The sequence below is a fragment of the Camellia sinensis genome, chromosome 4, assembly GCF_055761805.1.
Source record: "Camellia sinensis isolate YWXY chromosome 4, ASM5576180v1, whole genome shotgun sequence".
Classification (NCBI taxonomy): domain Eukaryota; kingdom Viridiplantae; phylum Streptophyta; class Magnoliopsida; order Ericales; family Theaceae; genus Camellia; species Camellia sinensis.
In genome coordinates this window covers 13,407,258-13,423,453 of record NC_138964.1, presented here as the reverse complement: position 1 = coordinate 13,423,453, position 16,196 = coordinate 13,407,258, and the positions used below count along the sequence as shown (strand labels likewise).

The 16,196-nt window shown below is 33.1% G+C and overlaps 1 protein-coding gene across 8 annotated transcripts; it reads left to right on the top strand.

The window, feature by feature from the left end:
- The first annotated feature begins 1,013 nt into the window (after positions 1-1,013).
- On the top strand, positions 1,014-14,355 carry LOC114281495 (uncharacterized). Of its 8 annotated transcripts, none has more exons than XM_028223964.2 (15): positions 1,014-1,287; positions 6,033-6,160; positions 6,344-6,409; positions 6,489-6,602; positions 8,069-8,137; positions 8,217-8,273; positions 8,863-8,916; positions 9,000-9,062; positions 9,387-9,449; positions 10,158-10,322; positions 10,408-10,563; positions 12,986-13,066; positions 13,160-13,221; positions 13,370-13,490; positions 13,917-14,355. In XM_028223964.2, exons 1-14 carry the CDS (start codon positions 1,122-1,124, stop codon positions 13,449-13,451), a joined length of 1,326 nt encoding a protein of 441 aa, XP_028079765.1. In that variant the 5' UTR covers positions 1,014-1,121; the 3' UTR covers positions 13,452-13,490; positions 13,917-14,355. The 8 variants fall into 8 exon arrangements, with proteins under 8 accessions (XP_028079765.1, XP_028079769.1, XP_028079768.1 ...); XM_028223967.2 differs by lacking the exon at positions 6,489-6,602 and adding an exon at positions 6,636-6,677 and having other exon boundaries at positions 1,027-1,287; XM_082924267.1 differs by having other exon boundaries at positions 1,027-1,287; positions 6,489-6,677.
- Positions 14,356-16,196: the final 1,841 nt, after the last annotated feature.

Below are 16,196 nucleotides of genomic sequence, written 5' to 3'. Positions count from 1 at the left end.
TGGAATTTAACAACAATCTTTATATATCCCACATTTTACAAATCTCTCTCTAACTACCAAACTACTCAATCTTTTTCAATTCCTCAATCTTTCAATTTTGTGTTCTTGTTAACTGCATATGTATATATACGTATTCTTGACTAACAATTGTTCAATCTTTTTCAATTTCCTCAATCTTCCAATCTTCTTGGCTAACAATTAAATTATGTAAAGATATATAATTTGTATATATACGTATTTTGAAAAATTCTCAATGTGGATATTTTGAAGAATTCTTATTTGAATTGAGGAAACAGAAATGAAGGGAAACAAAATCGGAACAGAAATGGAGGGAAAAAAAAAATTTAGTGGCGTAACCGGTTGATCGGTCGGTCATCCGACCAAACATCCCCAAGCATTTGATGCAAATAACAGTGTTCACTATTGGAGCAACTCGTACCAAATTGAAGAAAGAACCTTTTTTTTTTCATCAGATTTGATAAAAAAAATAATTCATCGTTGGAGATGTCCTAAAGTTTACTTAATATACAAATAGTATCTTATAAAAATTACATTATATTTATTGAGGTTTCTAATTTCATAATACATGAATTTTGTATTAATAAATTATTAATTCAATTAATAATTTTTAATAATATTAAAAATATATTTTAATTGATAATTTATATAATTTTATTATTATATAAGAATATAATTATAAATTTTATTTTTTAATATTAAAAAATAAAATTTATAATTATAATTTTTCAAATTACAAAATCCCAAGCTGTATTTTAGCTCGCTTGGGAAGTTGAAGTTTGAGATTTTTTGGCTAAAATAGCTATAAAAAAAACAAAATAGATTTTTTAACTTAATAAGATAAAAATTACATCCAATCTATAATTACTATATTTTTTCTTTTATAAAAATTTAAAAAAATTAAATTTTTTTTTTTCAAACGAGACTTTTTAAGCCAGACTAAAATAACTAAAAAGGAATCAAAAAAATCAAAAAAACCAAACCAGTCCCAAACGAAGCCTTTATAATTTATCCAAAAAAAATTCTAGTCCACTCTCATCTTTCTGCTGAAAACTCAGCGGTGTTGCTCTCTCTCTCTCTCTCTCTCTCTCTCTCTCTATCCAATGGCCGCCTCGAAGCTACTGCTCTTCTCTCTATTCCTAACCCTAATCTTCGCAAGATCTACAGCGGACGCTGGGACTGACAACGTCGATGGTTTCAAACCAGAGCTTTCAGATTCGTCTCTGAAGATCGAACTGGACCAACTCAACTCCAAGGTCTCCCTTCTTGGTACGTCACTTCAAATTCACTTACTTTTTTGGGTTTTTTTATTTTACTCCGTTTGGTTGCCGAGAAAATGTAGTCAAGAGAAGGAAGAATTTTGAACTTATTACGTTTCTCATTACTTGGATTGGGAATTTTAATAGTTTTTGCTCAACTTAGCAGCCTGCTAGAGTAAATAGGATTAGTTAATTGGATTCTTAACTCTATCTGCTTTTTGGGTTTTTGATTATACTCCGTTTGGTTGCTGAGAAAATGTGGTCAAGAGAAGGAAAATCTTGATTTTATTACGTTTCTCATTACTTGAATTGGGAATTTAAAAAGTTCTGCTCTACTTAGCCTAGTAGAAGTAAATACATTAGTTAATTGAATTCTTAATTTTGTTGTCTGTTTGGATTCTGAGAAAATTGAAGCATTAGTTACTACCCTATCTATTTTTTGGGTTTTTGATTATACTGTGTGGTTGCCGAGAAAACGTAGTAAGGAGAAGGAGGAATCTGAATTTATTACGTTTCTTTGGTTACTTGGATTGGGAATTTAAAAATTTCTGCTCAAATTAGCGTGGTAGAAGTAAAAAGCATTAGTTATTTGAATTCTTACTTTTGTTGTCCGTTTGCATTATGAGAAAATCAAAGCATCAGTTAGTACCCCTATCTACTTTTTGGGTTTTTGATTATACTCCGTTTGGTTGCCGAGAAAATGTTGTAAAGAGAAGGAGAATTTTGAATTTATTATGTTTCTCATTATTTGGATTGGGATTTTTAAAATTTCTGCTCAACTTAGTTTACTAGAAGTAAATAGAATTAGTTAATTGAATTCTTAATTTTGTTGTTGGTTTGGATGCTGAGAAATTGAATCATTAGTTACTTTCCTCTCTCTATGTACATTTTGGGTTTTTGATTTTAAGCCATATGGTTGTTGAGAAAATGTAGTAAAGAGAAAGGAAGTAAGAATTTGAACTTACTATGCTTCTTATTACTTGGATTGGGAATTTGAAAAGCTGTAGCTCAACTTCGCCTACTAGGAGTAGATATCATTAGTTAATTGAATTCTTAATTTTGTCGTCTGTTTGGATGATGAGAAAATGGAAGAAGGAATTGCAATTTTAAGATATATTTTGATTTTGAAACCTCAATCGAGCTTTCAAAAAAAAAAAAAGTAGTGCCTAGACTCGTTCGCGCAGGGTTTATACTTTTTTAGGCTTTTAGATAATGACAAAGATAATGCTTATAAATGCAAGTTCCTTTCTTTTCCTATATTGCTCGAATTTTGAAGTTTTGATGGCTCTTTTTTTTTTTTTTTTCACACCCACATTTCCTAGCGATCAAATACAGCAGTGATTCTGTTCTTGGGTTTTGTAACACACTGGTTGATTGATAGTTAAACTGTGCATTTGCCTGTATGATATTGAGTTTTGAAGTGTATTTTGTCTATGATTGGATTGAAGTTTGTCAATTCCTTCAATTTGGGTTTCAGTTTTTGTTGGTTTTGCATCTATCTCAATTCATTGACAGTATCAGTACATTAGGTTGATTTCTATGTTTTCTTTTAGTTCTAGGGGGGGCTTTAGCTTTCATTCACAATAGTACCTTGCTATCTGAGGATAAGTCGGAAATCAGACATGGGAAGGGGGGGAGGAAAGAGAACAGAAAGAAAGAATTTTGTATCTTCTTCACGTTTTGAATTATGTAGTACAAGTACTTGAGGTACAAGTATTCATGCAACTGTGCTTACTGCAACTTTGTGCATTAGAATTTTAGTTTTCTGTTTTCTGTTTTCTGAAAACCAATTATAAGGTAAAACTCAAGATTTTCCTTTTTACCCTTTTCTTGTTGAGCATATGGTATATAATTGTTCAAATAGTTTTTAATTCCCTTCCTAAATTTGGTAAATGAAGAACTATATTGGCTATTTAGCTGATGGTTGGTGGTTATTGTGGCTGAATGGGCAACTTTGCTGTCTTCATTGTAAAATGCTAGTATAATCTTGCCCCATCATCAGCAACAAAGGGTGCTAGCAATGGTTCTAAACATTGGCCATTTTGTTGCCAACTGGCTAATTTGTATCTAGTTTTTAACTTTCCGATAGGGATACATCCGTTACTGGCGATATACCAATGTGGACAAATATCACATATGAACTGGTTTGTTCGTGTTGCAAATTGTTCTAAACTAGGAAGCACGGATACGGATACGGGATATGGGTACGATACGATACGGATACGGCGATACGACAAAATTTGAAAAACTAAGATACGGGTACGGCGGGAATACGTTCATGAAAAATATTCAGTGTGTTTGGTTTGAGTTTTTTGAATTAAGTTTTTTGAAAACTGAGTTTTTTAGTTTTCGTGTTTTTTTGTTTTTAGTGAATATTTTTAAAATTTTAAATATATTTTTTTTACTTTTTTAGATGCACCTTACTTAGATGTATCTAAAAAGTAAAAAAATTATGAAAAAATATTTTTAAAAATTAATAAATACATAAAAATACAAAAAATGTACTGAATTCTCGTATTTTTTTTTTTGTACTTTTGGTATTTAGTGAATTTTTAAAGGTTTTTTTCATTTTTTTTTTACTTTTTAGGTATATTTATGTTAGGTATGTCTAAAAATTAAAAAAATTGCTCAAAATATTTAAAAAATTCAATAAAAACAAAAAAAACACGGAAAATAAGAAAATATAATTTTCTGAAAAGTGTTTTTGAAAAGTAGTAACCAAGCATAGTGATTATTTTTACAATTTTTAGTAATGTGACATACATAAAATAAAACTTAAACAGCAACAGGAAAAAATAAAGAGTATATTTAAAAAAAAGAAAAATAAAGAGTATATTTAAAAAAAAAATGTGTATTATAAAAAAAAGAAAGAGTATATTTATGTAAAATAAAGAGTATATTTAAAAAAAAAGAAAAATAAAGAGTATATTTAAAAAAAAAAAAGAAAAAAAGAAAAAATGTGTATTATAAAAACAGCAAGAGATCGAAAGAAAGGGAGAGGAGAGCAAGACGAGACGAAAGAGGAAGAGGGAGAGATCGAGCGAGAGCGATAGCGAGAGAGTGAGTGAGATCGAGTTTGTCAGTCCAGAGAGATCGAGCGAGAGAGGGAGAGAGAGACAGTGAGATCGAGCGTGAGGGAGAGAGAGAGGGACGAACTTGTTCGACGACAACGACGACGTTGTTGTTCGCGAACCTAATCAACGACGTTGCTGTCCAAAGAGACTCCTCCTTTGCTGCTACTGCTAGGGCTTGGTTTGTTGTTTTTTTTGTTTTATTTTTCATAACTTTTGTTATTTTACAATTTGATCCCATTATAAGTTTTTAAAATTATTTTTTGCCCCGCCGTATCCTGAAAGTATCCCGAGCGTATTCCTGAAGTATCCTCACGTATCCCAAACGTATCCGAAATTCAAAAAATTAAAAAAAAAAAAAGGATACTTATTTGCCATATCCGATACGTATCCCGCCGTATCGGACGCGTATCCGTATCCGATACGCGTACGGGGGCCATTTCGGAGTATCCGTGCTTCATAGGTTCTAAACCAGATAAGTATATCGAAATTCTAGCAAACTGGTTCGATACATTGAAATATAATTGGTATGGCTATATTATATGTAGAACCGAAGTGAGTGATCAGCTTCTTTTATAGAGTCATTGTAAAAGAAGCTTTTCGACTTTGACCGATGTGTGACAAACAAATTTGGAGGGCTTCTTTATATAAAGTGGGTTAGAGGAGAAGTGGCTTTCTATAACTGATGTGGGGCTAGCATCTCACTTTGGCATAAACATTTGTGTTTGAATAACAATTCATGCTTGGCATGTGCATATTTTGAACCAAAGATGTATTAACAACTTTACGTGGACATCATGTAGAAACCCATTGTTTTCTAGATACAGTTGTTATTTAAGCCATATAAAGGATCTGTTTCACCAACAATTTGACCTGCTTTTGTGCTTCACCATGCCAGTTAAATGGCCTGGACTTTAAAGCTTGTTCACTTAAAAATATTTCCATGTTAGATAATTTGAAGCCAAAAATATTTCCATGTCAGATAACTTGAAGCCATAAGGATGAGTGAACTTTGGGGTTATATGCAAGAGATGTGGGATTTATTATATTACATTGTCTTGTAATTTTTTTTTATTGACCCATTAAATAGACAATGATTCTACATATTAATATTTTAATTAAAATGTAACTTTAATAAAGTAAAAAATTATTTTATCATTGAATTTCAGAGGAGTTGTTAATGGTTTCCAAAATTCGCGACCATGGCACTTGACTTTTGATACGTATTGCATGATGCTCCCGATGTAGAACACCTTACTTGTAATCAAGTATACTAAATATATATACATATATATATTTTTAGTCTTGTTCCATTTCAATTAGATCCTTGTAGGGTGAAAATTTATGTTAAAAAAATTCTAAAGAATGGAAAACAGTTTCTGATAAAAAGGAGTATGTGAATATATTGATTGGGCATTTAGAAAGAATAACTAGGATCCCCCTGATTCTGGGTCTTTATATTGTCTTGATGCAGATGTGACTAGATTAGTTTAAGTACCATAACTTACTTAGCCTGATTTGATTGGAGAGAAGCCAACTCCTGTCTAGATTATTCAGAGTGAAGTGTAACAAGGCATTGTGGTTTCACTAATAGATAGCTTTTGCTAGAGAATTGAATATCTTATCTGTTACTTTTTCCTGATTTCTGTTTTTTCCTACATTTTCGATTTGTATGTTTTTTAAGAGTCCAGCATTGATGATAAAATCCATGAATTGAAAAGAAAGGATAAGAGCATCAAGCAGATGGGGAATATCATACAGGAGAAGTCAGCTACCATTGCATCATTACAAAGTGAGATACAAGCACTCCAGGTAAGGTTTTTGTTTGACTCTGTCAAGTAATCACACCAATTGATTAGCTTCAATATTCATATATACTACCATAGTTTGGTCCTTCTTGATTTTTGTCCTCCTTGTTTTTAAGACTTTTTATTTTATTTCTGTTCGACTTTGGCCCTTATTTTAATGAGAATTAATTTTGTTTATTATCAAAAGGGATCTTTAGATGCTAAGGAGCAGGTGGGTAGGGCTCATGCGCGGGTTGGTGAACTTGAGAACCAGGTAAACTTATGTTCGAACTTGCTTTCAAAGATAAGTCTTTGGAAATGTTGCACTTCTTTGATATTAATAAGCTTAACAGGTTGAGAAACTTAGAAAGGAAATAGAAACACAAAACAAGAAAAGAGATGCCTTGGAAACCCAAGTGAAAGTATCTGAGCAAAAAGTCTTGGAATTGAACTCAAAACTGGAAAGTGTAAGTATGATGCATGTTCTGGTTTCTCTTCAGGTTGATTTTATGGGAACAGTAAATTCTGCTGCAACTTTGCAAGTATGGTCCATGTTCTTCTGGTTTCTCTCTTGAGGTTGATATTATGGGAATAGTAAATTTACATCTTCACTTACAATGCTGTAGTCCTGTTCTCGAGAAACTTTACTGATATAATATTCTTCTTTAATTTGTAGTTTTTTGTTTGTTTGTTTGCAATGCGTACTTTTTCTGTATGTAGGTATAATGTGAAACTTAGTGCTATATTTGCCTTTATTTTGGAGCATTGGGCCATAAACTATTGGTAGTATTTTTCCCAAATAATGGGTGTGGTCTTCTCTCTTGTACACCAACAATGTATTTTTTTCTTTTTAGTCAATAGAATTTATCTAACATGGCAGATCTTGTTAACCAACAAACCTAGTGTCTCGGTTACTGAGTCTTGTATATGGTTAATGGTTTAAAAATGCGATTGGTTGAAATTTCCAATATATAATTAACCTCCTGATTGATGCATAATTTTAACAGGCATCACTTATTAAAGAACTCACTTAACTTTAGATATTCAACTATATATACCCTCGAAAAACTAATATTTGAGCACTTACCCTATTTAGTGTTTTGTAACCTCCTAATTCCTTCATTTAACTCTAGATGAAGCTGATACGTGTCTGGGCCTGCTTTATCTCGTGTAATGTATTTATTTCCTTTCAGAAGTTGTGCATACATTTTTGTGTAGAGCATCATTTTCTTTTTGTTCATTTATTGTTTTGTAATGCCACTCACTAACTATTGCATAGTTGAAGATTTTATGGAGACCCATGATTTGAGAATTGTAATGTTGTAGGTTTTTTAGTGCTTAGTAGCAGGAAACTCCCAGTTTGGTGGCATTTCTTGCTCAGAAACTCAATTTCGCACTCCTAAGAAACTTGCTCCCATTGAGGAAGAAATTTGCTCCCAACTGACATAGAATCTTTCAAACATGCAAATCTCGAAGAAACAAAAGACAAACAACTCAAACTTATTTATGTAATTTTATTTTTTCATAACAAAGACAATTTGTAGTTGACATCAATATCTAATATATATTCATATTTTAACATATATATTACAACTATGCCTAAAAAAATAATTGTTGGATTATTTATAAAATAATAATAATTGCTAGAATTTATTTATATATTTAATATATAAAATATATACACACTCCCATAGCCTTAGAAAATTCTATATGCCCTCCCTCCCCTTGCTTCCCCTCTCCTGCCCCTGCTTCATGCTAAGGTCTAGTGCTTTTTAATTCATTGACTGTTAAGTCACTTTTAATGCCTCTCCTGCTTCCACATTTTGCAGCAACTTTGATATATGTTTTCTTTCATTAATATGTATTGAGAATTCATCTTACAGAGGCTGTTTAGTAACATCAATTTTTTGCCCTTTTTATTGTCCCTTGCCAGCTTCATAGGATCAATGATGAACAGAAGAGCAGAATTCGTAAAACTGAACGTGCTCTTCAAGTAGCAGAGGTTTGTTGACAGCTTAGTGTCTGACAATATGCTATGTTTCTTTTGATAAATGATAACACTAATTTTGTGGTGTGTTTAGGAAGAAATGATGAAGGCTAAATTGGAGGCAAATACAGTCTCTAAAGAGTTGATAGAGGTGATTGTAGTTGCTTCAAACTGTTCTTATGGTTGTTGTTACTCTCACTCTCTCTCGAATATGACTTGTTTAGTTGCACCTAGCTTTTATAGTAATGGCATGATGTGGTTATAATAATTCTGTTGTAAGAAAGAATTAAAAAATAGTAGGTAATGTTACCCATTAATTGATTTTTAGTGGCAAAGGTTTTGAAAAATTTGTGGGATTGGGGTTTCAAAAGGGTTAATAAGGGTTGCGGCTTTGGTAATGAAAAAACGTTAGAATTGCCTTGATTAATTAGTTTTGGAATTTTTAGAAGGTACTTTGACCCCACTTGATTGGGACACAAGGTTTAGTTTGGTTTCATTAGTTTTTAGAGGTTTTGGAAAGCACATAAGTATTCATTCATAAGAAAAGTCATCAAGTAGGTATTTTGATGATCTTTTCCTTCTATCACAATAAGGTCTTGGATGCTAAATTAAAGCCAAAAAGTAGGGGGGATACGGATAGAGTTTACTGTGTTCTACATGTATGTAGTTCCTTAATTTGACTACCTAATAAGTATAGTTTCCTTGACTAATGAACTTTGTTATATCTGATAAACAATCAGGTTCGAGAAGCATGGATTCCACATTGGCTTGCAACTCATTTATTGCATTGCCAGGTATTTATTTATTTATTTCTTTTTGGTGTTTTCACATTTTTGTAGCAGAACATTTTCTGCTAACCTTGTCTCTTAATGTGCAGTCCTTTATAGTGACTCATTGGAGGGAGCATGGAAGTCCTGCCTTTGATGCGACATTTCAAAAGGTTCTTTTTCTTATTTTTTTATGTAGCTGATACCTTAATTTTGGTCTGTTAAGTTTAGATTATTTAGGCTGATTAAAGTTAGCCCAAATTAATCAGTTTTTTTAAATTATGTTTTTGTTTTTCTTTTATGTTGAATCAACCCAAGTAATATAAACCAAACAAGTTATTAGTAATTAGATGGAGTTAGACTTTGTGAACATGCATGTAGAATGATTATAGAGATCTTTGTTAGAACTTACAACTGACATGTACGTTGTACATTAAAAAAGATGACCTCTTTTTTTTTTTCCATTTGCCTGCGTCTCTTGATTTGAATTTTTTCAGGCACTGCAAAAGAAAGCAGAAGTTGAAAAGTGGGCTGAACCCCACATTGAAACAGTAAAAACCGTAAGTTATCCCCACAATATTATTTTGTGCTCTAAAGATTTTTCAATTATGTGTTTGCTTCACTATTTTATGCATGATGATTTTGGTTGGATGTTGCTGATCTGATTCTTGTGTTATTTATTGTTTGCAAATTCATATGGTTGGATCCCTTTTAGGACTATATTTTCTGGTTTGTACTTGAAATGAAAATTTTGAGAGGGCCGTTGGTCATGCTATACTTCTGTGTTGAACAGAATTTGTTTTTAAAAATGGGTGAAATCCTAGAAAGAGGTCCATTCTTGCCTTTCCAGGGATTTTGACGTTATGCTCTGACATGCTTGCTTTTGGTTGCAGTTTGAGTAGAATAATTTGTGACAAAAAGGACTGACTTCAATCATTTTGGTGGGAGTCTTGGTATATATGTTGGATGTATGATGGTAGTGGTGGAGTCTTAGTTCTGACTTTAATTGGTGCTCTAGGGTTCAAAGACGCCCCCTCCTCCTGCTTGAGTGGAAAGGGAGGGGTCTTTGCTTCTTCTTTTGTCTTCATTTGCTTTTGTGACACTATCTTAATACAAGAGCCTTCTTTTGTTCTTAGGTTGCAACTCATTGTCTTTCATTGAAGGGATGCTCTTTATTTGAATGTGTTTTAGCGTTCAAGTTTGTTGATTTGTTAAGTATATGATTGAATGATGGTTGGTTTCCTAATTCCGTTTTCTGTTATTTGAAGATATGGATCCCAATTATGAAGGACCAGTGGTTGAGATTTGCAACTCAATTTGGATTGCATGTTAAATCACTAACTGCTAAAACCATTGAGGTTTACCATGCATCCAAGAATTCTATAGTGCCACATGTTGCCAAAGTACAGGAGATGGTGGATCCACACTTTCAGGTATATCTCACTGAGATTAGTTATTCTATTTATATGATCAGCTCGATACATTCCTGCAGTGTGGCTTAACTTAATATGGCGACAGGAAGTGAAGAAATTCACAAAGCCATACATTGATCAAGTTACAACGATGACAAAACCTCATGTTGATAAAGCACACCTTCTCATGAAACCATACACAAAAAAAGTAATTCGTACTTATAGGAAGTGTATCAGAGCTGCCACTAAATACCATCGTCAGGTATCACTTCCCTTTACTCTTTTCCTTATAATCTTGGTACATGGCATATTGGTTTGTTGCTCCAAATTTTGGGGATCCTTGTCTGGATTTGAGATTATGTTATCAACTTATGCTGGGCGATGTCAGCATAATCCTCTTGAGTCTTTGAAATGGTGACTTATCTTAACGTTGACGATATTTCCTAGCTAGCAATAGTTTGGAATTTGGACCTTTTAGCATTATTTTATGATAAGCTGGAAAAAATTATAACTGGTGGAGAAAAGCAATTGGATGTGAAGAATGTATGCTGTCATTTTAAATTTGTTTCTAATAATCTTAGTAGAAGGTTCTTTGAAAAATGACCATTCCATCATCTTAGTCACCGTCCTTAACAGTGTATTTTGAGCCTCATAATTATTGTTGTTCATTGTTGGTGTTTTGTTTCTTTCATTTGTTAAACTGAAGAAGTAGCTAAAGCTGTCCTTTCATCTGACTATATTCAACGGTTCCTTTAGCATGTATGAAGTAATGTTGAGCATAACACCCAGGAAATTTAGGGCTAATTTAGATGCAGCTTATTAGTAGGATGTTGTGTATTGAAGTTGAAGCAGTTTACTGGTAAATATTCATGATCCTCAACATTACTCCTATAGAAAACACAACTTATCTTGGGTATTCAATCTCCCAAGGATTGCAAGCCAAAGAATGAAATCGCATGCTAGGCATGCTCGGGAACATGTTTAGGAAACAAAACCAGTTTGTGCCAAGCAACTACCTGGTGTTCCTTTCGAAGCAAGTTCCAAGAATCAGTGATGCTAAACTTACCAAACCTGTCATGACTCCATGAGGCTGAATCTTCTCTATTACAATGGGGAACAAAGTTAGGAGGAATTTCATGCTTCAACTCCATTAGATCAACAGAGTTTGCACATGGCCATAGCCAACCACCATCATGGATAATATCAGCAACTTTAGCCCCTCCCCCCAAACCTGAATCATATATTACCCGCTCTTCTCTGTTCACCGCAATAGGCCCACTGGGAAGCCAATAATCAAACCGCAAAGAAGTCTTCTTGCCATTGCCTATCTGATGCTTCACATTTGGTCTCACGATATCCCTTGACTTCAAAACTTTCCTTTATGCCCATGAACACTCACTGGGAGCTTTGACATTCCAAATGGATTTGCCCTTGAAAGAGTCAAGTGTCATTCCGCAAGCTAAACAACTTTGAGATGTGTAGCAAGCTCTTGTAGGCACTTGTGTTGAAGGTTGAATGCTCTACTCTCACTCTCCAAGACTTGGAAAAACACTCAAGAAGTGTTTTTGAGGCTACAAGGGAATTGTAAATTTTCAACGTGCCTTCCTCTCATTAGAAAACCCCAACAACTAATGGCTAATTTTTTTAAATAGATCCAAGTTTGGTCTTCCAAACATTTTGTTTGGGTTGGCTTGAGTGTGGGAACATGTTTATGGATTTCCAGCTTGATTGAAGGTTGAATGCTCTACTCTCACTCTCCAAGACTTGGAAAAACACTCAAGAAGTGTTTTTGAGGCTACAAGGGAATTGTAAATTTTCAACGTGCCTTCCTCTCATTAGAAAACCCCAACAACTAGTGGCTAATTTTTTTAAATAGATCCAAGTTTGGTCTTCCAAACATTTTGTTTGGGTTGGCTTGAGTGTGGGAACATGTTTATGGATTTCCAGCTTGATTGGCAACTGTCATGGTTTGGTCATCCACCCTACCTGGGTTTGCAGGAAATCCACTCTCTGGATTCCATATTGGTCAGCCAACTTGTATGCTTTGGTCGGCCCAACTTGTGATTATTAGAAATCGCCTATGATCAAAACAGCCTCTTTGGTCGGTTCCAAATTGAACAAAATTGCCTTGGTCATCCAACTTGATCAAATGAGTTGGAAAGCCCATTCTTCATGGTCTTCTTGGTCCACTCCTTGTCCACATTTTACCCCATGCTGATGAAGCACTTCCATTGGACCATTGCACTTCTTCCATGCCGATGAAAATCTCTCATAGCACTTGAAGCTTTCATGGTTTCTGGTTTGTCCATATGTTTTGAACAGTAGTGGTTAAGGTTCCTATCTCAGGTCACACATACAAAGACATGAAAAATTTCCAACCTAACACTTTTCCCAACACAACATGGAGAAAGCAATTTAAACACACACATGTTGGAGTTTTTGATCTGAAATTATATATTTAACAATTATATTTTTTGATAAGGAAAATGGACGTATTAACATTTTTCTGATTTCCTATACCTTAGCACTTCTATAAAATCTCACTTTTATTTGTTGCAAAAATTTCTTGAACAGAGAATTTGTTTTGATATAATCTGTGTCTTAGACCTATAGTTTTTGGAAGAGTGTACATTTTGCAAGTAATTAGCCTGATATATTTCCTAATGCTCCTCTCATTTGTGAAGGTCCAAGCTACAATCCATGAAAAGCTTAAGAGTCATGATCTTACGAAACCACTTGCAACTGATGAGCTTGTTTCGTTGATGGTATGTATTATTGACTTATGCAATAAGTTTCATAATTACTTGGAAGCTTTATATTTGTTATTTTACTGACAATTGTTTTTCTTAATTTTGTAGGCTTTTGCTTTAATGGCTGCACCGCTAATTTTTCTTTTCAATGTTGCTTCATCCATTTTTTGGTTAGTTTCATATTTTACTATTATAAACTAGCTAGTAGTTTTAATACAATTCCAATTCTGATTAGGTGTTCCCTCCATTTATTTCATTTATATATTTTTTAATATCTGTTTCAAGATTTTGCTATAAGATTTGGTTTCTGACTTGCAGTAAAAAGCCCAAGAAGCGAACTCGCAATTCCCATACAAGCCATACTCGTCGTAGAGCTAAACGGGTACATCCTGAGAAGTGAAGTTCTGCTAGATGGTTCTTATGTGTTAAAAAAACTGAGGTAATGCCTATTCACTCGTCTGAAATGGATTGAAACTGGTTCAAAATCATTTTCCCAATTTAAATTTGTATGTAATTGAAACCATGTCCTTTGTTCACAGCATCAAACCATGTTCTTCTGGCATTTTCAACTTTGAATCATAGCCATGTACATATTTGATAGGATTTAAATTAATAAATTTTGAATTTTTTCCTTCTGTAACAAAAATTATTGAGTAAATCTATGTGCACAGAAACCAAACACAGAATGCGACACAATCCTCCCACAAGGGGTGGGGCCCACATGTGAGGCGTTTGGTTTCTGTATTCCTAGCATTACTGAAATTATTATTCTCAACCTAGCATTTTCAAGTTCACTGGCGGAAAAAAAAAACACTTTCTTCAAACTATTAATAGAACAGTTGCCTCATGTATTCTGTCTGTGCAGGACTTTGCACTATATGTTGCTTAAAAGTGAATGGATTCTCTCTGCAAGAGGACGGATGATACATTGAAGTCAAATACTCTTTTGTGGACAACCAAAAGGGGTGGAAATGCACACAAAAACTGTTCCACATGATAAATTTAGGAATTCATTAATGTTCAAGACTTTGATATTATGTCCAAATTGTGGATTATTTATTATCCATTTTCTTTTTCATACATCACAAGTGAATAAATCAGAGGTGAAATGACATTCTTGAGTTATGTGATCCTTTTTATGTTTTTTTTTTTTTTTGGGGGATAAATTATACTTTGCACTTTTGTACTTTACCCTCAATCTTCTTTTAGTCTCATTTTTGAATTGTTACCAACTTATTGCACTTTCGATCAAGTTGCAATGTAACTCTTTTCTTGTGAAATTCATTATCGAAAAATTGTCATGAGATCCTCACATTATACATTTTTTAGGACAAAATGTAATTGTTTCTCTCTTTCCTTCTCTATTTCTTCTCAATTTTTGGGACCAATTACTAGAATTGCCAAAGAGTATTTGGATTGGTGGTACCAAATTTTAAACGTTTCTATTATGCTGACTTAATTACATCAAACTTTCTTAAGATTTTAATTTATATAATATTTAGTTTTTTATTTATTTTTATCAATAATTCATTAGTTAAATGGATAGACAAATAATGTTATTATTATTTTTATACTAAAATGTATTTTTTTTTCTTCTTATATATAATTGTATTTTTATACTATTTGTATCAGTTTTGATTTATATATAGCCTTACTAAAAAGAGAGGTCAATCTAATTATATTAAAATTGTGAAATTTGATATATTTTCTCTAGATTTTAGAAAAAGTTAGTATAACTTACGTTATAAGGACTTGTTATATCCTCTCTCTCTCTCTGATTCATAGGTCCACAAGTGTATAGTTAAAGAAACGTACTCGCAGGTATAGAAGGTTTGGTGGTGGTAGTGTTGTGTGAATAATGAGAGAGAAAACTTGCACCAAACATAGAAAAATTTTTCACTATACACACGAGAGACTTGCACCATTATAAGAATGGAAATATTTTTTTACTGTTTAATTGAAATGCAATTTTCTCTTTATATTTTACCAGACAAATTACCATATATCAGTGTGATTCTCAGTCTGGCATCTTAGGGGTGGTGTAATTCTTGTCAAACAGTGGAGGTGAACCACAGTGATAGTAGCAAGTAAAATATGAAGGTTTAAAGGGATAAGAAGATCCTTCACCACCAGGATGTTGAGCAACACATCTATCATTACAATCCTCCTTGCTAACACAATCTCCTATTATGGTGTTGCAATTCCTCTTAGGAGGCGGCAGCAACGGTGGCGGAACTGGTGGACCACAGTAGTAGAAACATGTGCAATATGCAGGTATAAAATTGGGATAACATACTCCATCACTACCAGGGTGTTTTGCAATACACCTTGCATTGCAGTCTTGTTTGTTCACACAATCTCCTATTATATCTCTGCATTTAGTAGTTTCATCTTGTACCATTGCCACTCTCATCTTTCCTACATAATCACAATTTGCATCAAAACCATGTCAACTTACGAAGCATAGATATGGATACAGGATAAGGATATGACACAATATTGATGTGGTGATATGGAAAAAATTTTAAAAATTAAAAAAACAGATACAACCAGATATGTTGAAAAACAAAAAAAAATAAAAATAAAAATAAAAATAAATTATGAGAGTTCAAAGAATAGTAAGAAATCACTTTTATCTTACCTGCATAATCACAATTTGCATGAAAACCATGTCAACTATCTAGTTAAGCAGAAAAGATACAAACTCAGAAACTTTACCATGAAATCTACCCAGAACGTGGATGTATGGCGTAGATGATGTGTTGTGGGATTGATCTATAATGAATTGATCCACATAATTCAAATTTTGGGTAATTTTTTGAGTATTTTTTCATGGCATGTAGTATTGTTATCTAGTAAGATCAACAAAAAGTCGGCCGTAGATCCTCCTCAATGCCCAAATATCGCTCTCTCAAATTATTTACGATCGTCAGATTATATGAGAATTTCAAGGTAGAAAAGTCTTAAGAATAATCCAATAACTTTAAATGTTTTAAGATAGAAGAACAATAGATTAGAAGGTACATACACTACAACATATATAAGGGTCTAGGAATCAAACTCTCTTCGTCTCCAAAATTAATTTTTTTGCTGTAAAAAATATTAGGACACCAATTCACATGGTCACCAAAAGACCATCTAGAAA

What these genes read in the sequence shown, in the direction of transcription:
- LOC114281495 (XM_082924267.1), top strand. Translation starts at nt 1,122, where the DNA reads ATGGCCGCCTCGAAGCTACTGCTCTTCTCTCTATTCCTAACCCTAATC. An exon ending in GTGCTCTTCAAGTAGCAGAG is followed by an intron (nt 8,138 to 8,216) that starts GTTTGTTGACAG and finishes TGGTGTGTTTAG; the next exon opens with GAAGAAATGATGAAGGCTAA. An exon ending in TGGTGGATCCACACTTTCAG is followed by an intron (nt 10,323 to 10,407) that starts GTATATCTCACT and finishes ATATGGCGACAG; the next exon opens with GAAGTGAAGAAATTCACAAA.